The following is a 23,841-nucleotide window of genomic DNA, read 5'->3' as shown; positions in this document are numbered from 1 at the left end:
ACGTGCATGCGCTTGTTTCTCCGTGCGCGCTGATGCACTCATCCTGTTGACATTTCCGAATGCCTACAGTTGCTTAATAAAAGCGGCTTTCCACACAAACAAACGTACATGTGTCATTAGTATGAGAAAAAAATGGGATTTTAACTGTCGGTCTCGGGTCGGGCTCGGACATAAATATCTTTATGCCTGTCGGGCTCGGGTCGGGTTCGGTTACTGCTCTGTTTGGTACAGTTCGCTTACACACTGCTCTTTTTGCAAATGAACCAAAATGTGTAAACAAAACCACGCATGTGCTAAGGTCGTCCATTCATTGGACAGGAATTCTCACGCAGGGAAAAGCAGAAGGTGCAGAAACAGGCTCAGCATGGAGATATTTCGTAATGCAATATTTGTTCTTTTACTGAGTTGGTGTTATTCTCTACAAACGCAATATGAAGAAACTAATGAGCATCATATGATGTCATCTATACAATGTTGTAATTAGGATTTTGAGAAGACGACGATGTGCTGCAAGCTTTTAAACCATTTAAGCACGATAAGACCGCTCTGTCTGTGAATGTCCTGATGCACACACAACGCGCAGAAAGACGCGCAACAGTATCGCGTCCACAGACAGCGCGCCGGAATTCTCTTTCTCTTTCACGCTTGAACGAACAATAAGACAAAATGTCCGTTTTGTTAAGTATCCTCATAAGAGCAGTCAAATAAAAAGACACAGTTTTCTGCAGTTGGGTCGGTTCATGTTCACACCGTAAACGAACCGTACCAGAGTTCGTTTGGAACCGTACCGAGACCACCTCTTCAGCTGGGTCTCGGTTCGATTGTTTGGTCCGCACCCGAGTTCGATTGCTGTATTCACACCTGCCCAAAAAACTAGAGTTTGATTCAATCGAACCAAACAAGGCAGGTGTGAATACACCCTTAACTTTAGTTGGCTGAACTTAAATTCGAAGTTTACTTAACTAAATTAAATCAGTTCATTGTACTTTATAACTTGTCAGGTAAACTTTTCCAAATTTGTCAGGTAGACTTTTATAAATAAGTTAGTAAAACTAAAAAAAATCCATGCAAAAAGATAACAAAAAATAATGAGTTAAGTCAACAAAAGATTTTTTTACAGTGTATGAGATTAATCAATGTCATAAATTCTTCTAGTGGTCAAAGTCTGTCAAACAAGAAAGCTGAAGGAAACTAGGAAATGCATTTAGACTAAATAAAAAAAAGGTTACAAAAATGTTTTTGCACAACTAAAATATCTAAATGCATATAGCTAAAATAATATGATGCTGGAAAATAAATACTGTAAAAATTTGACTCTTACAAATAGCTAACCTTACAAAAAAAAAAAAAAAAAACGTAGTCTATAGTGCCAGTACCATGGTACCATAATGGTATCAAATTGCAACTTTGACACACACTCTCTCTCTCACACACACAGGGCTAAGTTTTGAGCCGCGTTTTCCCCAAAGAAAGGTGAGGTAACTAGAGAAAACATTCAACAGAAGTGAAGCCCATACTTTCACATAATACAGTACAGCTCAAGATCTATGAAGTTTGATTGATTGGAGCTTTGACGTCACAATTGAGCGCCCCTACTGGAGTCAAAAGGTAGTAGCCTAACATGATTTCAAGTAACGTTAGGCTGGTCAAGTCTAATTCAATTCAGTTGAAGGAAATTTCTGTTCAAGGCACAATCTTCGTCTCGCGTACCCGAATGGTTGTACTCCAGCTCATCTGAAAAGGCATTCCTAAACAAAGCGTTGTCATATACATGCAATAAATGTGTAATAAAACGATAAACAATTTTGTACCGTCCGATATGAGCAAGCAACGGAAAGCGCTTGAGCAGCCTACTGTTGCTATGGTTACCACCCCAAGTGAACGCTTTGCGCGAGTGTCTATTTAGTGAGTAACGTTAAACGCCTGTGTAAATACTCTACATTATTCACACCATTGATAAAAGAACATATGTTTTCGATATCATGTGTTTGACATTAGTTTCAGTGCTCTGAACTATTTGCTATCATCAATAACATCCGCAGCTAAGTTAGTAGAGAGAGATATGAATTAAATAATTCAGCACCCTCTCCCCACACTAGGCTACTTCTTCGTTAAAATGATTCGTACTTAAAATAAAATAAAAATACATGTTTAAAACGTTGAAAAAAATTAAGAGAAAAACGTTTTAGAAGACACTAATAATTTAATATTAAACTCACCCCTTTAGTTCGTGCCGGTGTAAGAAGTCCCAGCAACATCATTCCGAAAAGCGCCGCTCGCAATATTAAGCAAGAATCCATTTTCTCACAGACAACGAACGAACCCGCACACAATTTCCACCGGTCCAGCCCGCAACAATCTCAGAATCACGCACACGTTCACGTTATTCAGGAGTCCAGTGTGCAACAGCAGGTGGATCTCCAACTCCGATCTGCCAAACCACCTTCAGAACTGCGATCATCTCAGAAAGCCTAAACTTGTAGGCCTACTTAAGAAATGTGTCAGTGTGGAGAAATTACTATTTTTTGGACTGTCAGTGAATCCTCAAGAATATCAAATCAGCGCGAGCTCAACAGGGAAGTGCATCAACTAGTTGTAGTTGGGACAGAGGAACCCGACCCATGACGTCACAGCAAACTCTGAGCCGCCGCAGCGCGCACCCATGTTCACTTTAACGACTCTTTTGCACGTTTCTGATAAAGTTTTCGGCGTGCACCTCTCTGTATGGTATTGTATTTTACGCCTTAATGTAAAGTCGCGGTGCTACAGGACACTACGGGAGCAGGTGAGGATGTTTACTTGGTGTCGCCTAGTTGGTTGTTTTGCACTTGTGAATGTCGTGTATATTTGTTTGCTAATACTCGAGACTGGTTTTGTTTAATGCGAGTCTTTAGAAAAGGAGACCAATAACTTATTTTCAATAGCTTATGTTCAAATGTAAATTTTATGCAATGAATGTTTGCAATTAGAAATGAATAACGGGTTCAAATCACATATAGTCTACATGACCACCACCTTCCTGAGGTGACAGAAGTTGTACGTCTCTGGGTGAAAATATGTTGGATTTACTGGGCAACACAGTTTTAAAGTAATAAAGCATCACATGATGCCTGCTTTTATCTGATTTGTGATGTTAATGAATGTTAAATGGCAAAACTGATCTGCAGATTATGTTTTATTTGATATTGGCCCACAAAATTGGTCATTGTGCATAGGCCATATTTACTACAATTGTGACAAACACAAACATTATGGTTTTAGAATCGTTTTAGCCTTTTTTATGCACTATAGGCTATTTGATTCCTAGTTTGTCGTATATAATGCATTAAGTTCCATTTCGTAGCTATATGTTTACCATTTTGAATAGACATTTTTAAAATTAAATGTGTGTCTAAGTGACCTAATTATTATGAACTAGTAAATTTAAGGACCACAGTAAATCTAGTCACAAAAATGTAAAATATTCCCCATTCATGATTCGGTATGACTCTTTGTACTTGACATTGACTTATACAATTTTGTGACCAGCTGCAGTTTTCAAAACAAATTAAATTAGTAGCCAACAAAAATGAAAATATTATATCGGCCATTACAATTACTGTTTGTTAGCCCTCTTAATGATGACTTTAAAGTCATAGTATGGCTTGGATATGCATCTGTCTGCAATGCTGTTTAGTTTGATGTGTCCATTGTCAGTGTCAGTGAGTTCGCTTTATAATCTTTGTCAGTCTTGACTTGTGTGTCATGGAAAAGAAGCCATCCGGAAAGATCAACTTTGTCCAAGTTCCATCTATTGTATTGATTCAGCCTGTCTCTTTCTTTCTCACCCCCACCTCTCACATCACCACCTCTGCCATATTGTCAGCCATTGGGAATGTTATTGAAGGAGAGAGAATCTGCCTTTACCCAACTGTCAGTTCCAGCACTTATTTATTGTTTATCTGTGTATTCCTACAGTGATTTACCCATTCATCCATCTCTTCATTTTTCCCTCAGGTGGGTGAGTTGTCCGACGGGACGTCAGGAGTCATACATCACTGACCACATCATTCTGAGGCAGTGGAGAAAGGTCAACAGGTAGCACATGCCCTGAGTGGCGGCTGAGATGACACACCCCCGCCGGACCGCCTCGACCAGCCTCCTTTTCTGGTAAGAGTCCCCATTGTCCTAGTATTCGCATCATCATTGTTTGCATGTCTTATGACATTTATTATGATTCATTCTTGATCAAACAGATCCTAATTAGACGATTAGATCCCTACATTTATTGATGATAATAATAAGAAATGTTTCTTGAGCAGCAAATCAGCATAATTAGATTATTTCTGATTTGATTTCTGAAAGATCATGTGACAATGCTGAAATTAAGCTTTGACTTCGCAGGAATACATTACATTTAAAAAAAAATATTACAATAAAACAGCAATTATTTTAATTGTAATAATATTTAACAATATTACTCTTTTACTGTATTTTGATTAAATAAATGCAGTCTCGATGAGCATAAGAGACTTCTTAAAACACACACACACACACAAACACAAGAATCTTACTGACCCCATATTGTTGAATGGTAGTGTATGCGCCTTAAAGAGGCATCTAACTTCTTTACCTATGTCTTATTCATAATCGTCTTGTTTGTTTGTTTGTTTATCCAGCACAAGGCTTTTATTGGCACTTATGATGATACACACATCTTTGGGGGTGAGTTGTTTTTGTATTCTCTTCATAAAGTTGCTTTAATGGTTTCACAATGGTCAGATGATGCTGGCTGAGTCAAATGGCTATAAATGTCTCTTTGCCTGTGAAATTCAGGTAAAAGCAGTGTTTGTATTCATGCGCAGCTTATTTTTGGCATAGTGGAGTATTGCGCTATTAGCTTAGCAATATGTTTAAGGGATAGTTCATACAAAAATTGAAATTCTGTTGTCATTTACACCCTCATATCACTACAAACCAGTATGACTTTCTTCTGCAGAAAATAAAAACAAGGTATTTTGAGTTTTTTTGTTTTTTTAAATGATCAGTAGTTAGGGTTAATAGTAGTTTTTCTAAACCTGTATGAATTTCCTTCTACTGAACACAACATTTTTTTTTTTTTTTTTTTGAAGAATGTAAGTTACCAAACTTCCATAGTCATTTTTTTCTCCATAAATCAACAACATGAGGATCAGTAAATGATGATGAAATTCCTTTTTTGGGATAACTATCGCTTTAATGTTAATCTCTATTGAAATCAAAAGTGTATTTGATTTGCTGATGCATATGATGTTCTTTGATGGGTAGGATGCTGACTTAAAGGTAGGGTATGTAGGATTTTTATAAAAAACTTTTTTTCAAATTTGTTTAAACTGTCTTTATATACCAATACATAATTAAAATGTAAGTGCTCTGAAAAAGAGAGTATAAAAATCGAGTGACTGTAGACCTTTTAATCTGCAATAAACACAGCTCATTATTTCCATTCGGGACGAAAGAATTGATTGGTTTGGGCGACTGTCACTCACTCTCGCAACCATGGCTACCACCACTGCTGCTAGATCTGCCCATATGCGCGCGCACCCGTTTGATTTGAGGAGTGCAAGAGAGACGCGGAACCTACGAAGAGTAAAATTATGGCAGAGAAAGAGCATTCAAAATTCAAAGCACCTGCATATTCAGTCAGTGAAGGCAAACAAGGCAAAAACTACTTCCTCGGACCCTGGTTGCCCGCACTCTTGAACGACCTCCTCTGCTTCGCCCTCGACCCGGACCTGTCCTCGAACCGACGAAGCGGTACTTGTCACCGGAGTGTAGTCCTCATTAGAGTCAACAATGTTTTCATCATGGAAACTCGCAAAACACCGTATATGTTATGAATCTTACACGAAATTCACCTTCATCACAGTTTAACTGATGGTAATGGAAAAACATGTATCAATGCAACCTGTTTTTAGCTTTGCCTTATAAATATAGCTTGTTACCGAATCAAACAAAGTATATTTTAAACTTTACCAGTATCGATATGCTAGCTTGATAGTGAGTACTAAAAGAAATCTTATTTGTTTATATTTATAGTGATAAAGTTAGGTATTTTATTACATGTGATTCTGACATGATGTCACTGCATGCACTGCGCTCCTTCCTCTCCACTCGTCTCAGGTAAATAATGCGTCTTCCAGCTGAGCCTGAGCGTTTGGCTTCGCGCGTTCATGTGTTTTGGGGGCGTGGCTTTGGAAGGAGCTCAGAAGGGAGGGGGTGGAGTGAATGGAAATAATTAGCTGTGTTTACAACAGTCGTGAGAGGTTTACAGACACTCGATTTTTATACTCTCTTTTTCAGAGTACTTACATTTTAATTATGTATTGGTATATAAAGACAGTTTAAACAAATTTGGAATGGTTTTTTTTTTTTAGAAAAATCCTACCTACCCTGCCTTTAAGGGTACCTCACATTAGCGATATTTCAACAAAATTTCTAAGAAAAAAAAAGGTCCATTGTCAACAGTGTAGCGCAGTGGTTCCATAACATTTTCTGCCGAGCCCCCCTTTTTTAGATAAAAACATTTTCAAGTCCCCCTTGCTTACATAATCCTTGCAAGGAGCCGAGTAATAAGAAGTTTATTTTGCTTACTGCATCTGCTGACTGTACCCTATCTCTTAGCCATGCTGCACCCCACTTTTTATAACTCCAGGCCCCTCAGTTCTGGAACCACTGGTGCAGCGACGAATGAAGAACAGAAGTCAATTTTAAACCAAGCAGCTTTAAAATGATCATTATAATGAGTTTCATGTAAAGCGCGAATCAGTGGGCGGGGCTAAACAGGACGTCATAGATCCCCACTTTGAAAAACCTGTCGTTCGCTGTGCCTGGTGTCAATAAAATCTTTTATTGGACTAACAAGGACGTTTTCAGTTCTGAAACTTACAGGATATTCTTATAGTATGATGATCTCTTATATGTCAAAAGCTCAAGGAAATTTTCATTTCTCAGTTCATCACCCCTTTAAGAAAGCATCTGCCTGTGTATAGGTAGTGAAGCAGTTCACTAGGTTTGACGTCCTGACCTCTTTAGCTTGATGATAAGATTGATTTATTGATGAAGTGGTCCTGTATGGGTGTTTCTTTGAGCTATGTTGAAACAGAGATCTTAACTAGAGAACCAATATTTTGTTTTACATGCACTCATCTTTTGATTTCAATGGCATGAAGCAGCCTTTGAAGTAAAGTGTCACACGATCCAAAGGGGCTATGATGGCAAAAGGGATACAGAAATCTCTGGAAAAGGGTTGTCTTTAATCACCAACCGCCCATGAGAAAAAGAGTGTTGCGGGTGAACAGGAATGGATTCTGATATTGTATGTAGCCTATGTATGTTGGTTCCGACCAGGTAATTGACAAGTGTGAACTGTAGTCTGCCTCGTCTGCCCATAAGGCTGCCTTTCAGGCATCATCTATGTGGCTAGAATCCAAAGGCACAGATGGATACAGAACATTACTTATGAGGGCAGATGGATGGAGATTGCCATCATACCTTCACTAGCACTGAACAGAGAAGAATAAGAGGGATGGAGAGCCAAAAGAGAGATAGTGCGGAACAGTCGCTGAGAAGATAAGAAAACATCGTCTGCATTGATGCCCATCCCTGCTTTTACGTAAGAAGAAAGGAATGCAGACATATTTCCAGGGTTCGTACAAGGTGCTTAAAGTGCTTGAAGTACTTGAATTTGAGGCCTGGAAAACAGCCATATTTTTAAGAGGTACTTTAAAAGTGCTTGAATTATTAAAAATAGGGATGCACCGATACCGAGCTCATGTACTCGTACTCGTAAAAATCCTCCGGTACCAACAACTGATAGGCCTACCAGGCAGCGTGCGTATAGTAACACATTTGCTGCGATGCGCGAGCTGATAAGAGAAAAACGCGCAGTGGATTGAGCGCGCATAGGCACAGATGCGCGAGCTAGTCAAGCACATCGCTTTAAACAGACATCAGTGGAAAGTTTGTTCAGTCGGATGTCAATGGCAAAGATAATAAAACGAGGCATGTAGCTTATTATTAACGTTAACTGACGAGAGAGAGCGAGCGAGCGCACTTCTGTTGAATGCTCTTGATTGCTGATCGTTCACTCAGCACGTGTCATTTGGATTAAAACTAAATTGTACGTTTAAGTAAAGTAAAACACGAACTGTTACCTGATTTATGTATAACGAGTGGTTCCCTACATTATTACAGGACGTTTGCAGGTCAAGAAGTTTAATCCGCAAACACAAACATCTGAAGCGCGCGCTCCGCAAACCAACGTCTTGATAGACAGCGCGCGAAATTAATACTGCATTGAATTGTCTTTCACGTATTGCGCTTAAACGGACGAATTCACACAACTTTATGTAAAAACGCCCGTCTTGGCGAGTATCCTAGTAAACAAAGTCGGTTATATCTCAAGTGAACATAGCCATGTTCAAATGGGGTCCATGCGTTCGGTCTTAAAGGGACAGCAGTCTAATAAACTTGCTGCTGTGTTTTAATGTTAAAGGGTTAGTTCACCCAAAAATGAAAATTATGTCATTAATGACTCACCCTCATGCCGTTCCAAGCCCGTAAGACCTCCGTTCATCTTTTAGAACACAGTTTAAGATATTTTAGATTTTGTACGTCACACGCATCACACATGACCAGCGTCGGCCAATAGTGAGCCTACGTGTGACGTACAACACAGACACGCTACACTGAAACACTACGCGAACTCACTCGAGGCACAGAGAGAAGGATAGAAATGAATAGTGGCATAAAGTCGTTATTTTTGTTTACTTTTTGCGCACAAAAAGTATTCTCGTCGCTTGATAAACTTAAGATCAAGCCACTGATGTCACATGGACTACTTTGATGATGTCTGTATTGCCTTTCTGGACGTGAACAGTATGCCGTCCATTGACTTTCAATGGAGGAACAGAAAGCTCTCGAACAAAATCTAAAAAATCTTAAACTGTGTTCCGAAGATGAACGGAGATCTTACGGGCTTGGAACGACATGAGGGTGAGTCATTAATGACATAATTTTCATTTTTGGGTGAACTAACCCTTTAATCAAACAAAGGACAAATACATTACTCACTGCTCTTGACTAAATAGGCTACCCTTTTCAACTTTACAAAAAAATCCATCTATATTTAATTTATACAGTAATGAATGCATTTTTTTTTCATAATTGATTACTTTATTCAAATTTCTGTACCTGTTAGATCTCTAAAAACACTGTTTATTTCATTTGTAGCCTTTCTTTGTTCTATTGTATTTATTTGTCCTATTTGTAATTCGATTATTTGTTCTTATTTTGTTACTGATTGTTTACTTGTCTTTAATAATGTTTTAAATTCACATTAATTAGGCTGGTAGTTTTTGTTGTATCAAAATTGGACTAAATAATTGATATTTCACTGATATCTAAACATTTGTTACACTGACCCAATCCTCAGCACTGAGCCCTTCTGGAGCAGCTCTAAATATGTGCTGAGCTATTAAATGAAAGATAAAATATGATAGAGCAATAGAATGAACAGTGACAGTAACAGAAGCTCATACAATGCATTTTAGCAGGCTTAATTAAGCATGGAAATAACTGAAATAAATATATATTTGATGAACAAATTAAGCCAACTAATATGACTTCTTTTGTCTATAATATCTAATATGATATTCTTTTGGTTTATAATACATTTAAAAATTACAAATGCAGTGAAAAATCAGGAATCGGTTATTGGTATCGGCGAGTACCAAAAATGAAAGTATGGGTATCATCGGACTCGTTTTGCAAAAAGTGGTATCGGTGCATCCCTAATTAAAAAAAAAAAATTGTTGTTGAAAAAAATACAATCGTTTCACGTTAAATTAACGCTGCAGCCTGTCTGAGATATAGAGCTATTTCGCATGGCTATGAGCATGATATTATGTATAAGTATATAATACAACTTTCATTCTTCAGGTCAATCATATATTCATAGGAAAAAAATCTGTTTCAATATCCTTTCAATGGTTAAGGTGATTTCACATGCCTGACAGCGCTGGTCAATGGATTGATCTCTATGACGTGAAACATTAGTTATCATATATATGTAATTTGAGTAAAAAAATAAAATAAATATATTGTTTGATAAGACAAAAAATAGTGCTTGAAAAGTCCTTTAAAGTCCTGGAATTTCATTTTACAGAATCTGTACGAACCCTGTATGTATTTCTAATGTAAACAATCCAACTAAATGGGGTTGTTCACTCAGAAAATTCTATCATTTATTCCCCTTTATTTTGTTCCAAACATATGTGATTGTCTTTCCTCCATGAAAGACAGGATATGTTTTAAATAGTTGCTTTTTGCATGCAATTGCAATGGATACTGAAGTGTTCAAGCTTCAAAACGGATGTGAAAGCACCATAAAAACCTCACGAAAGTGACGTTCACTGAAGTCATACAATAGCTTTTTATGTGATTTTTATGTGATTAGCTTTCCAAATTGAAGTCACTATTTACTTATAATCTTTTCCTCTAGACCTGAACATTGAGTGAGCTTTAGAACCAGATCAGTCAGATTTGTGAATGAATCATTCAGGGCTGTTCCTCAAAAGCATCCTGAGCTATGTTTATCGTAGAGACTATCTTTTGGTGGTGCTTTTGGGAAACACAGCCCTCATCAGTATAAACAGTATAAAAGATTCACTGAAAAGATCTGACCCAAAAGTACCATTGATTTTTGAATCAGACGTCACTACCTCTCCATTGAACTCTCATAAACTTGTCAAGGAGAGCTATGGCAAATGTTAGGTTTTCTCAACGAATAATGACCTAAATTAAGTCTTTTCCTCACAGAAAGGTAAAAAATGTATTTGTTATTTCCTCTTTAATTTAACTGAAAATAGCCCCCAGACTATTCAACTTTTGTGTTCTGTTGAAAAGAGAAAGCCAAACAGATTGGGAACAACACAAGGGTGAGTAAAAAATGACAGAATTCGATTTTTAAGTTCAAAGAATAGGGGAAAGTGAGAGTGTTGTATTGATGGTACGTTGTGGTTCCTGCACATATATAAGTCATTTTGCCTTAGGCGTTCTGTCTGATTCTGTGTGAAGGGGGTCAGGGGTAAGGTTGTAAACCTGACAAAAATGACCAGGTGTCACAAAGCAGGTGCTGCCTCACACACGCACACACACACACACACTAGGGAAAATGTATCAGAAATGCTTACCCGCACATACGCATGTACACATCCTGTCGCTCATTAAGATGAATGACGCGTACATGTTTTGTCTCACTCCATGAAGGAGCGACTTCCAACCTGACGATTTACAGTATCAGCTAGACAAACTTGATTTGATTGTTTCACGTGATCTTTCAAAACTAAAGACTTATAATGCTTGAAAATTGGTTGACAGATTTTGATGTTTGATTTCATGTTTGATTACATTTGTTGGCCTCTAAACCAAGGGTTCTCATTCTCTGGCCTTCGAGGTCCATGTAGTTTAGCTCCAACCTTGATCAAACTCACCTGCCAGTAACTTTATAATAATGTTGAAGACCTTGCTTAGCCCTTTCAGGTGTGTTTGATTAGTGTTGGAGCTAAACTCTGCAGGAAAGTGGACCCCGGGGCCAGAGTTGAGAACCCCTGCTGGAAAGAGAGTAAGTGTAGAGGAAGATCTGGATAGAGTGTAAGTAAGAGAGATTTATCTGTTGCACTTTCTATGATTGGCTGTCTGGTCAACATCCTGTCAGAGGTGCGGAGTGAAGCGGGCCTACAGGTATGGAGACGATAGATGGGGGAAAGATACAGAAAGAGCAAGATTTGAACACATCCAGATGTCCCAATACATAAGTTATTACCTTAGTGACATACTGTCACCGAACTCATGTTCAAATAAAGCAAGAAAGAAAGAATTTGGAAGGAGTCCAAGAACTTTGGGGATTTGGGATATCTAGACCTTGAAAAGTCATGCACTTGGGAAATGAAAATGAAAAAGGAAATGAATATTTTTGCAGTGTGTATTTTCATTTTTGTAGCTTTGCTTTGCTCTAAAATACACTACTGTTCAGAATGTTCAATGTTTTTGAAAGAACCCTCTTAAGCTCACCGAAGCCTCATGTATTTGATAAAAACACAGTAAAAACAGTAACAGTACATTATTTCTAAGTATTAATTATTAGATATTATTACAATTTGTATATATAAAAATAACTATTTTATATTGTAATATATTTTAAAATGTAATTTATTCCTGTGATCAAATCTGTATTTTCAGCATCATTACTTCAGTCTTCAGTGTCACATGATCCTTCACAAATCATTCTAATATCTATGATGCTCAAAAAACATTTATGATTATTATCAATGGTGAAAGCAGTTGTGCTGCTTAGTATTTATGTTTAAACCAAGTTCAAACGAAAGTGTTTAATTTATTTGAAAAACTATTTTGAATTTGCTTAAAAAATCTTACTGACTCACCTGTCGAACTGTATTTTTATTTTTTTTATTTTTTTGCTGATAATGCTTTTTGCAAGTGCTTGTGAGGCCTAAGTGGTTTTGGACTGTGGCTTTGATGTGGCTTTTACTTCATTTTAATACTGTTGATTTGCTGGCTTTAAAAAAACTAGCATTGTTACCAAACTCAAACTCAACATCATCAAGTAGAAATAAGCCAGGATTGGGTGTAACTCAATCTCAGATAATTTAAGATTGCGATGGGATAATGCGCAGTACAGGCAACATGAGGGGTAGAGGAATGGAAAAAGAGGGAGCAAGACAGAAGAAGTGTGGTAATAAGGGAAGCGTGTCTCTCTGTCATGCAGCAACCATCGTACCCTAACTCTCTAATCTCACACATCTGACTTGGAGTGAAGCGTGCAGTTATGCTCATCATCCAGTCAGCACGGACATCTCAAATCCTGAGTTGATGTCATCACCCATCACTTAGAACCATTAACTTTTGTGTAATTCACAGCCCCTGTTATGTGTGCAGACACACACACATACATGATACACATAGTTGAGATCAGAAAAATATAAGCAAAGAAGGCTGTGACAATAAATCTGCATTGTTATTAGCACTCTTAGAAAATCTTATGAGGAAAATAACTCCCAGTATATTCCCAGTATATTCACATTGTCCCACAATTACCTGTTTCACAGGAGTATAAATGAGGTAACACAATCACTGTCTCTCCTCTCCTTTATGCTCAGTGTGCTGATTTTTGCACAGAGTAAAAAATTAATTACTTTGTAAAATATTGTACGCGCTTGCAGGAGTTTGCGGTCTGTTGCATGCATAATCATTGTGTACCCTTCAGACTTCCACTTGTTTATGTTGTGATAGATTGGCCTTTTGCACTTTTGGTAATTTTTAACACACGCCAAAATGCGGAAAAGTGTTTTTGTTGTTGTTAAGCCTGGTTAAAGTGTGCTGGGGAAAAAGTGTGCTGGTTTTCTACTTTAAATGGACAGACTTCTAGAGGCAAAAGTGATTTAAAATGTATTTTATATTTACTAATTTTTCAAATACTTTTCTTCCAAAGCAGCTTACAAATTAGAAATCTGGCAAAGGCATTCATCTTAAGAAGGCAATAACTTTAGTAGTGCTAATCATTCAATGTGCTCATTCAGTGTGCTAAACAGAGTCAATATCAGCAGCAAACAGTTCAGTGCTTATGGATTAGATGTGTTTTAGCCGTTTTTTAATATTGCTATCAAGGGATTCAGCTGTTTGTAGGGTTGGGAAGATCATTCCACCAGAGGAATGTAAATGTCAATGTTCAGAAAAGTGATTTTGTTCCTCTCTGTGGACCGTGTGCTCATTTTAGATGTGTCTATGTTTGCAGAGTCAGACATTGTGCACGATAAGTGTGCGTTTGTGAAAGAATGGTTTTTGATTGCAAGTACAGTTTATCACTCTACCTTTTCCTTTTTTTACTACGTGGCTCACTACCTCCAAAAAGACATAACATGCCTGAACTGAACATCCTCTCCCTCTTGTATGTACTCAGATTTTTCAGTCTAACCCTCCTATCTCTTTTTCATGTTTTTGTCTCTCTCTCTCTCTCTCTCTCTCTCTCTCTCTCTCTGTTTTGGTCTTTCGTTATCTCTGTTTACATTCCTGCAATTGTGCTGGTTAGCTCATATGTATGTCTGTGGGTCTCTCGTGACCTCAATATCAAACATCTAGTCTGGCTTCGCATTTTAGGAAACTGTTGGTTATTCATTATAGCACCTCAAGTTAAATAAAATAATTGTTATTGGTGCCTGCAAAGTAGATCATAGTTGGTCATAAGCACTTTAATTTGTAAGCAAAGTATGTGTAAAGTTGTGTATGAAATATGGATGGCCCGAGCTGTTCTTAAGGATTGGTATCGGGGCCAATTAAGTATTTTTTTTTAAATGATCTTGGTCCTTTATTTTACGTCTGCTGTCACTCAGGTGTCGTGCAGTAGGTGGCGATATGCACCTTCAAGTTGGTTTGCCAGCCGCCATTAAAAGGAAAAGAAGCTCAAAATGTGCGTGCCTAACGCATGAGAACCAATAGCTGCATTCCAATTCAGAGGCTGCATCCTTTGAAGGACACAGACTTTAAAGGCCACGAAGGACCAAGCTTTGTTAAATGGGACGGTCTAGCCTACGGAGGACTGTTCTTTATGAGAGGCAGTAACGTTTGTACTGGGTGTTTTTAAAAGTTATATTAAACTGTCTGAAAACAAAACAGGGTTCCCAGGACTAAATGTTTTTTTTTTTTTGGTCCGGACCAAACAAACCAAGTGAATGAAACTACAAGTGTGAACACACTCTCTAAATATGTTCACCATGGTCCATTTCTGTATGTAATAGAGTATTATCTATAATTGCATCTTAGTAAAATATGTCAACATTTGAACTGCTTTAAAAAATTATTATTATTTTTTTTTACATTTGTATCATTAGATATTTGAATGTTGAAACATTAAAATTAAGTTAAAATTGTAATTCAGCAATTTCTCAAAAAATCCTGTCGTCACTGGTGCGCAATGAATTCTGGGGTAGACAAGGCCACAAGGATCAATCTGTTGTATCCTTCATTGCACAGAAAATTTGAAGGAGCATTCGAATTGGGACAGCCTCTTTCGCGCCGCTGTGACCCGAATGCGCCCTTAAAAGGATGCAGCCTCTGAATTTGGGACGCAGTTGATGAGGTCTGTTCTAGCGCGTCACACAGGTTCCATGCTTCCATGCTCTGTGTTTAGCATAGCCTATTTAATGCAAGACAAGTTTATTTATAAAGCACATTTCATACACTGTGGCAATTCAAAGTGCTTTACATAGAGAGGAATACAAATAATCACAAAATAAAAGCAAGGAAAATTCAAACAGCTATTCAAAAGCTTTACATAGAAAGGAATTATAATAATCACACTATAGCAATTCATAGAGCTTTGCACAGAAAATAGACACAAAATAAAAGCATGGGAAATTAAAACAGTTATAAAAAGAATAAAAATAGATAAATGATACAGTTATAAAATGAATTAGAGTAAAATGAATTAAAATAGTAAAAAGATGATACATAGAATACATTTCTCATCTTGCAAAACACCAGTATATCTTATTTTGACTCTGGATTTCCCCATGAGGGTCAGTATTCTTCTGTGGATTTCCATATACCGTGGATTATCTGAGCCCACCAGATTAGTAATCTGTACCAATCCAGACCAGTAATCTGTAGTCACCACAGTGTTCCCTTGACTGTCATGAGTCAATCCCTCTCAAACTCCACCACAGAAAGATGAGCACTTGCTCACAATTTTGGTCATTAGGACCATCGGGGTTTCCCCCACTACTACAATACCCTTCACAAAACACCGGTTATCAATCAGTGCCATTTGAGTTCAGTTTAGAATCAAAAGGAGAATGCAGAGATAAAATACAGTGTAATCAGTCGGACGCACAGTGCCACAGTGCTCATTCATTTAAAAGCACAGCTAAACAGATGTGCTTTGAATCTGGATTTGAATGTGACTACTGTAGGAGCACATCTGATCTCTTCTGAAAGCTGGTTCCAGCTAAATGTAACTGGGAGCCAGTGTAAAGACCTGAGGACTGGGGTGATATGTTTTCTGGTTCTGCTCAGAATCCAGGCAGCAGCTGGCAACTGACAGGCAACTGTCTTATGGTCTTTTTGGGCTGGTGATGAAAGCATGAACAAGTCTTGTCTGGAAACAATGCATCTAATTTTTGCAATATTTTTTAGATGATAGTATTCTGATTTAGTTATTGTTTTGACATGACTACTGACACTAAGGTCTGACTCCAGAATCACATCGAGATTCCTGACTTGATTTTTAGTTGTTATTTTTACTTGATTTATTTAACCTTTGTTTAACCAGGTAAAATCAGTTGAGAACAAGTTCTCATTTACAACTGCGACCTGGCCAAGACAAAGCAAAACAGTGCAACAAAAACAACTCCACAGAGTTATACATAGAAATAAATAAACATACAATCAATAAACCAATCCATATGCGAAGTGCAAGTGTAGTGCAAAATACAATATAATTATTAAAATAGGACAATAAATAGGCCATAGTGGTGAAATAAATTATACATTTACACTAAATCTTTTTATTAACTTTTTGTGATCTTTTTATTAACTTGGCTTTCAAAGATTTTAGCAATACATGGCAGGATAGATATAGGTCTATAACAATTTGGATCTAGAGTGTCTCCCCCTGTAAAGAGTGGGATGACCGCGGCAGCTTTCCAATCTCTGGGGATCTCACACGATACAAAAGAGAGGTTGAATAGGCTGGTAATAGGGGTTGCAATAATTTCAGCTGATAGTTTTAAGAAGAAAGGGTCCAGATTGTCTAGCCCAGCAGATTTGTAGGGGTCCAGATTTAGCAGCTCTTTCAAAACATCAGCTGTCTGGATTTGCGTAAAGGAAAAATGAGGGGGGCTTGAACAAGTTGCTGCGGGAGGTACAAAGCTCTTGGCCGGGATAGAAGTAGCCAAATGAAAAGCATGACCAGCTGCAGCAAAATGCGTAATACAATTTTGGATTATCATGAATTTATCGGTGGTAACAGTATTTCCAAGCTTCAATGCAGTGGGCAACTGGGAGGAGATGCTCTTATTCTCCATAGACTTTACAGTGTCCCGGAACTTTTTGGAATTAATACTATAGGATGCAAATTTCTGTTTGAAAAAACTGGCCTTTGCTTTTCTAACTGACTGTGTATATTTGTTCCTGGTTTCCCTAAAAAGTTGCAGATCGCGGGGGGCTTTTTGATGCTAATGCAGTGCGCCACAAGATGTTTTTATGTTGATTAAGAGCAGTCAAGCCTGGGGTGAACCAAGGGCTATATCTATTCTTAGTTCTCAGTTTTTTAAAAGGAGCATGCTTATTTAATATGGTGAGAAAAGTACTTTTAAAGAAAAAACAGGCATCATCTACTGATGGGATAAGGTCAATATCCTTCCAGGATACCCGAGACAGATCACAGAAATGTTTTAAAGAACGTTTGACAATGATAAGGGGTGGTCGTTTGACCCCTAGCGTCACTGTGCGTTCACCTTGAGAACTTCATCTTTGTTTTGTCTTTGTTTAGCTGAAGAAAGTTTTGGCACATCCAACTGTTGACTTCATCAATGCATTGGCACAGGGAGTCAATGGGGCTGTAATCGTTAGGCGATAGGGCAGGGGTGCGTTTCCCGAAAGCATCGTTGGCCAACTATGGTCGCAAGTTCATCGCAATGTCCATTGAACTCTATTGGTAAAGACGGAACTTGCGACCATAGTTGGCCAACGATGCTTTCGGGAAACGCACCCCAGATCTGTGTGTCGTCTGCATAGCTGTGGTAAGCAATTTGGTTCTTTCTCATTATTTGGCTCATTGGGAGCATGTATAGGTTGAACAGGAGTGGCGCAAGAATTGAGCTTTGAGGGACTCCGCATGTCATGGATGTCCACTCAGACTTATGGTCTCCTATACTCACATAATAACCTCTCCCTTCTAAGTATGTATACTTGCGTACTTTTGTAACAAATCACTCAAAAGTAATTTATTTACAGTTTATTTTTCTCTTTTATTTTGCTATAGTGCTTTGCAGTGGCTTGCGTTTTGCTTTGGAGTAACTGACAGTATATACACATATACACTACCGTTCAAAAGTTTGGGGTCAGTAAGATTTTTTTATGTTTTTAAAAGAAGTATCTTCTGCTCACCAAGGCTGCATTTATTTGATTAAAAACAATAAAAAAAACAGTAATATTGTGAAATATTATGACAATTTAAAATGACTGTTTTCTATTTTAATATATTTTAAACTGTAATGTATTCCTGTGATCAAAGCAGAATTTTCAGCATCATTACTCCAGTCTTCAGTGTCACATGATCCTTCAAAAATCATTCTAATATGATGATTTGATGCTCAAGAAACATTCATTATTATTATCAATGTTGAAACATTTTTTACACACTGTATATTCACATAAAAAACTATATAATAAATAATATTTCACAATATTACTGTTTTTGTTTGTATTTTTAATCAAATAAATGCAGCCTTGGTGAGCAGAAGATACTTCTTTTAAAAACATTAAAAATCTTACTCACCCCAAACTTTTGAACGGTAGTGTATATATATATATATATATATAATAAAATAGGCATATACATATCATTTCAGTAGTAATTAATGTATTGGAATTAGAAGCTATTATGCAACACAAGAAATGTAGCCTACATCTATTTCATGCTTGAAAGCCAATAAAATGGCACTTACTCATATAATTAATTAATCAATTAAATATGATGATGAAGTCTGTCAGTCAGAGGTTTAGTTTATTTGTAGGGCTATTACATTTAAATGAAATAGTGCAACACTCCTTTAGGTGTCAGAGAGTTGACGGAGGCCTCTTTTTATTTGGTCTTGTAAGGAACCTCATAGCAACCACCCAGAACACCATAGCAATCATATAACAACATGCTAAAAACTATTCAGAACACTTATGCAAATATATAGCAACTCTGTGGAAACCAGCCAGAAGACAGTAGCATTGGGATAGCACTTCCCACAGGCAGACACCTCTCAACAATATAAGTGTGTAATCTAACGAAAACACTAAACACAAGCAATGCATATTGTCTTCTGAACCTTCAAAATATAGAATTTTTATACAATAGTTAAAGGTAATTATTGAGTTTCCATTTTGAATTGCTCGTGTATGAGTCTTTGTGTATATGAATGTTTTACTCCATTCTTGACACTATATTTCTGTGTTTTAGGGGGACAAGACAGAAGAGTGCGGAGGTCGAGACTGCAGCGTCTGCCAGTGTTTCCCTCCAAAAGGAGAGAGGGTAGGTCTCCATTACAGACCTTTTGACTTTGTGGACATTATGACATCATCATAGACACTGTGTAATATACTATCTTCATTTTGACACCATGCAGCACCTTGCAACATTGTGACATCACAAAAAGTTTTTCGCACAACATTTAGCACGTTCACTGCACTCACACATGCACTGGCACACTGACCTAATTTCTTGCCATTGGTAAATGCCTGTTCATGTCTGTACCTGAGCAGCTCCATCCAGGTGTTGGCATAATGCAGTTCTTGGCATTCTTAGAAAAGGCACGAAGGCTTCGCTTCAATTAAGTGCAGTTTTAAAATGGAATGTTAGTGTGTGTGTGTGTGTGTGTGTGTGTGTGTGTGTGTGTGTGTGTGTGTGTGTGTGTGTGTGTGTGTGTGTGTGTGTGTGTGCGCATGTTTCAGGTGTGCTCGTGGTTTTCAGTAATGTTTCAGCAATGTCATTATGCTGTCAGTTCATATATTGTCAGCCAACCAGCTATCCTCATCCTCCTCCTCCTCCTCCTCCTCCTCTACAAATATAACTCTGAAGAATTGACGACTAACAATAAATAACAGCTTTTGATTGGCTGAGGTGTTTATATTTATTATTTTTTAAATTAAATTAGAATTTTCACATTTAATTATTTTTTATAATTAATAAAAAGTCTCTTATATTCACCAAGGCTCCATTTATTTGATAAAAATTTCAGTAAAAACAGTAATATTGTGAAATATTATTTTATATTTATATTTTATATATATTATTGGTTTAAAAGAACTGTTTTCAATTTTTTCATTTGAAAATGTAATTTATTTCTGTGATGTCAACGCTGAATTTTCAGCATCATTACTTCAGTCTTCAGTGTCACATGATCCTTCAGAAATCATTCTAATGTGATGATCTGATGATTTAGAAACATTGTCGAAAAAAGCTGTGCTGCTTAATATTTTTGTGGAAACTGATATATATATATATATATATATATATATATATACATATATATATATATATATATATATATATATATATATATATATATTTTAGAATAATATTTCACAGCTTCAGTGAGAGGGAATATTATTAGTGTCAACAGACACAGACACATTGTTTTGGTGCTAAACAGATGTTGTTTAATATTTAAATGGTGGATAAAATATCAGGCTGCACAATTCAAAACGCAAAGTTAGTTCAAGTTAGCTATAGTCCAGTCATTTTATGAAAAAAGGTTGAACAAATTGCAACAGAAGCAAACTCAACTGATTTTGTATCCTCAATATGTCCTGAGTAAGGGAAAAAAAAGTCCCGAAGAATCCCATTAGGGGAAAGTTTAGAAAAAGACCCAAATATAGCCTGTTCATACGCCTATTCATTCTTTTTCTTACTTGGGTTTGGGGCTGAGTCCATGATGGGACTGTTTCTAGGGGACGAGTCTGAGGGAAGAACAGGAGACAATGGTAAGGAGAATGCAGAAGACAAAAGGTAGGTAAAATAAAAAAGTGAACCCCCAGAAACAGTCTCATGGACCCAGCCCCAAACCCCATCTCTGCAATAATAATTAATAAAGGCTGGTTTAAAGTACTTCTTCCTGCCTCTATGTATTAATGTTCATGGGTAGCCTAAATGAGTTCCATTCAGACATTAACATTAAGTATTTTAACTTTAAAGATTCATCAAGACATTTTCACCTGGCTATACCCAATGTTTATATCTGTTGTGGTATTTATGCAAATTAGCACATACGTAATTAGATTATGCACCGTTTGTCCATGTTAACAAACAATTTAAAAAAAACTTGTAATACATTTTTTGTTTGTCTTGATGTAAGTAATCAACTCAGTAATTTTCATGGTGATATCTAAAGGTTACATTTTTTTCCCTATTCAAGTAGGAAAAATAATGAAGAGGCGTATGAACAGGCTATATTTGGGTCTTTTCTAAACTTCCCCTAATGGGATTCTTCTGGACTTTTTTTTTCCTTACTCAGGACATATTGAGGATACAAAATCAGTTGAGTTTGCTTCTGTTGCAATTTGTTCAAGGTTGACCCCCATTTTGGCTTAAAATGACTGGACTACGAAACACAAATGACGCACACTTTCACAAATGCACTGCATGCACGGATGTACAATTTAAAAACACGCAGAGAAAGTAGGTATCTTTGGCATAATATTTATAGTGTACAGAGATTTGGGACAGCCCCTTCAATTTTTAACTTACAAGTCAGACAAATATTAAGGGTTATGAAGAGTTAATGTGGGTGTGAGTGAACGAATAAACCAAAATGGATATATGGAATGTATTTGAATGACAGGCAGAGAAGGAAAACAATTAGGGAAGTATGTAAGGATGTATAGATTTGTGTGTCTGTGTGGCAGAGAGAGAGAGTGAGTGTGTCCTTGCAGAAGGTTCTTAAGTCAAAATAATAATAGTCTTTAGGACAAGAGCAACAAATTTATGGCAGCCTCGTAAAGCCCAGCAGCCCAATTACAGTTCAGAGCGCAGTTACAAGAGTGTGAACAGCTGCTTACAGACTCTTCTAGAGCACACACACTAACAGATAAATTCTGTCACTTATCTGTGTTGAAAATATTTGTCATAACTGTCATTTTTTGTCTTTTTTGAACCAATCATCAGACTCTAACTGTCTGTGCTAAAGCAAATTTGCATACAAACAACCAAATACACCAAATGATATAAGGGGCCCTATTTTAACGATCTGAAACGCAAGTGTCAAAGCGCAAGTAACTTTGTGGGCGGGTCTCGGCGCTGTTGCTATTTTCCCGGCGGGATAAATGACTCTTGCGCCAGGCGCAAATCTAAAATGAGTTGGTCTGAAGTAGCTTCATTATTCATAGGTGTGGTTTGGGCGTAACGTGAAATAAACCAATCAGAGCGTCATCTCACATTCCTTTTAAGAGCAGACGCGCTTTTTCCTTGGCGTATTGCTATTATAACGGAGGATTTCCCAGGCGCACGCCAGGAGCGGTTCACAGCAGAGGAGAGCAACACTCTCGTCACGGCCGTAAAAGAGGGAGAAGTGACATTGGGGATGGAGAAACACACCCAAATTAGCTTCGGTTAAACAGGTATATAATAATGTGGGTAAATGTGTAAGCTAGATGTATGCTTTTATAATAAATTATCTATCTATCTATCTATCTATCTATCTATCTATCTATCTATCTATCTATCTATCTATCTATCGTTTGTAATAATATGATTTGCAAAAATGAAAACTGCTGCTTCTGTGTAGATTAGAGAATCAAAGTGTATGCGCGTTGTGCACGCTATACATTATGGTCAAGCATGCGCCCTTAAAATAGCATAATGAACAACGCGCAACGCGCCACTGACTTTAGACTAGGTTTTTTCTGGTCAGTGGCGCAATTGTTTTATGGAACAGTAAAATAGCACCAGGGATTGTTTGCGCCGGAACACGCCTCCTTTTTTGCGCTGAACCGCCCAGGGAGCGCAAGTTCATTCCCTAGTTTAGCGACGTGCTTCTGTGGAGGGAAAAGCGCGCTTTGCGCGAGTGCAAAATAGGAATGAAACATGCGTCGGTGTACAAAGTCAATTGCGCTGGGTGCAAGATAGGGCCCAAGGAGTCCATAATTCATGAATTAATGCACACCAGAGCACCCATTAAAAAAAATTACAGAAAAAATCTTTACAAAATTCAAAATGTATAGTAAGTGTACAGTGCAACAGCAAAGAGTCAAGTTGCGATACCGAACAGGCCCACATAGAGATGAGGCCAAAAAACATACATAACCTCTGTTCCCTGGGAGCAGGGAATGAGAAATTCCGTAGTTAACGCTATAGGGTTATCCCCCTTCTTCCACAAAAACTGAAGCCTGATTGCATCACAACGGTAAAATTTACCAGCCAATGATGCACGAGCTGGGGCGGAGCCACCCACTATATAGCTCGGCGCTCACCGTCATTGATTCAGAATCGTTTCGACTATTCAAACAGGTATAAAAGACTCCGGGTTACAACACAGCAGTGTGCGCAATGTCTCATTCCCTTCTCTCAGGGAACTGAGGTTACGCAATTAACTTCGTTCCCTTTGAAACCAGTCTTTCATCATGGGTTGCTCACACTATGGGGATCATGTACAATCCCGCTGGATTGTAATCTAAGCATAGTGAGCATATAAACATATTAGTCATAACTGAAGAGAATAAGCGAAGGAAAATCCATCACTATAACATGATATTCAACAACCAACTTACCGCGATAAAGAACAGCCCGAGCGCATCCATTGAAACTAATTGTACTGTATATAATGTTCTGACGCTTACTGAATCAGTGTATTCAGTATCCAAAAGCACTCCGGACCTCACCACTCACTCACAAGGGGGCATGGCCAAGTGCGGGCAAACAATTAATACCAGCCATCTCACTGCACAGATAGAACAAGCAGTGCAAAATATGTAATCTCAAGGTTGTAAAATCTAGCAAAGGAGTCCTGCGAATACCATCCTGCCACCAGACAAATATCC

The 23,841-nt window shown here is 37.6% G+C and overlaps 2 protein-coding genes across 2 annotated transcripts in view; one reads left to right on the top strand and one right to left on the bottom strand.

Annotated features, from left to right (window-relative positions):
• col4a3 (collagen, type IV, alpha 3) overlaps positions 1 to 2,597 on the bottom strand; it is a 67,688-nt gene extending 65,091 nt beyond the window's left edge. Inside the window, exon 1 of the mRNA XM_081370861.1 lies at positions 2,220 to 2,597. Within this exon, the coding sequence (XP_081226987.1) occupies positions 2,220 to 2,300 (81 nt within the window). The 5' untranslated portion in view covers positions 2,301 to 2,597. The remainder of the gene's footprint in view (positions 1 to 2,219) is intronic.
• Positions 2,598 to 2,606: 9 nt separating this feature from the next.
• The window catches only part of col4a4 (collagen, type IV, alpha 4), a 70,011-nt gene continuing 48,776 nt past the window's right edge, over positions 2,607 to 23,841 (top strand). The window contains exons 1-4 of the mRNA XM_081371610.1: positions 2,607 to 2,785; positions 3,997 to 4,149; positions 4,659 to 4,704; positions 19,268 to 19,339. Coding sequence (XP_081227736.1) covers positions 4,106 to 4,149; positions 4,659 to 4,704; positions 19,268 to 19,339 — 162 coding nt within the window. The 5' untranslated portion in view covers positions 2,607 to 2,785; positions 3,997 to 4,105. The remainder of the gene's footprint in view (positions 2,786 to 3,996; positions 4,150 to 4,658; positions 4,705 to 19,267; positions 19,340 to 23,841) is intronic.

This window comes from Scardinius erythrophthalmus, assembly GCF_964197995.2.
Source record: "Scardinius erythrophthalmus genome assembly, chromosome: 7".
NCBI lineage: Eukaryota > Metazoa > Chordata > Actinopteri > Cypriniformes > Leuciscidae > Scardinius > Scardinius erythrophthalmus.
This window is presented reverse-complemented; position numbering and strand designations above follow the sequence as displayed.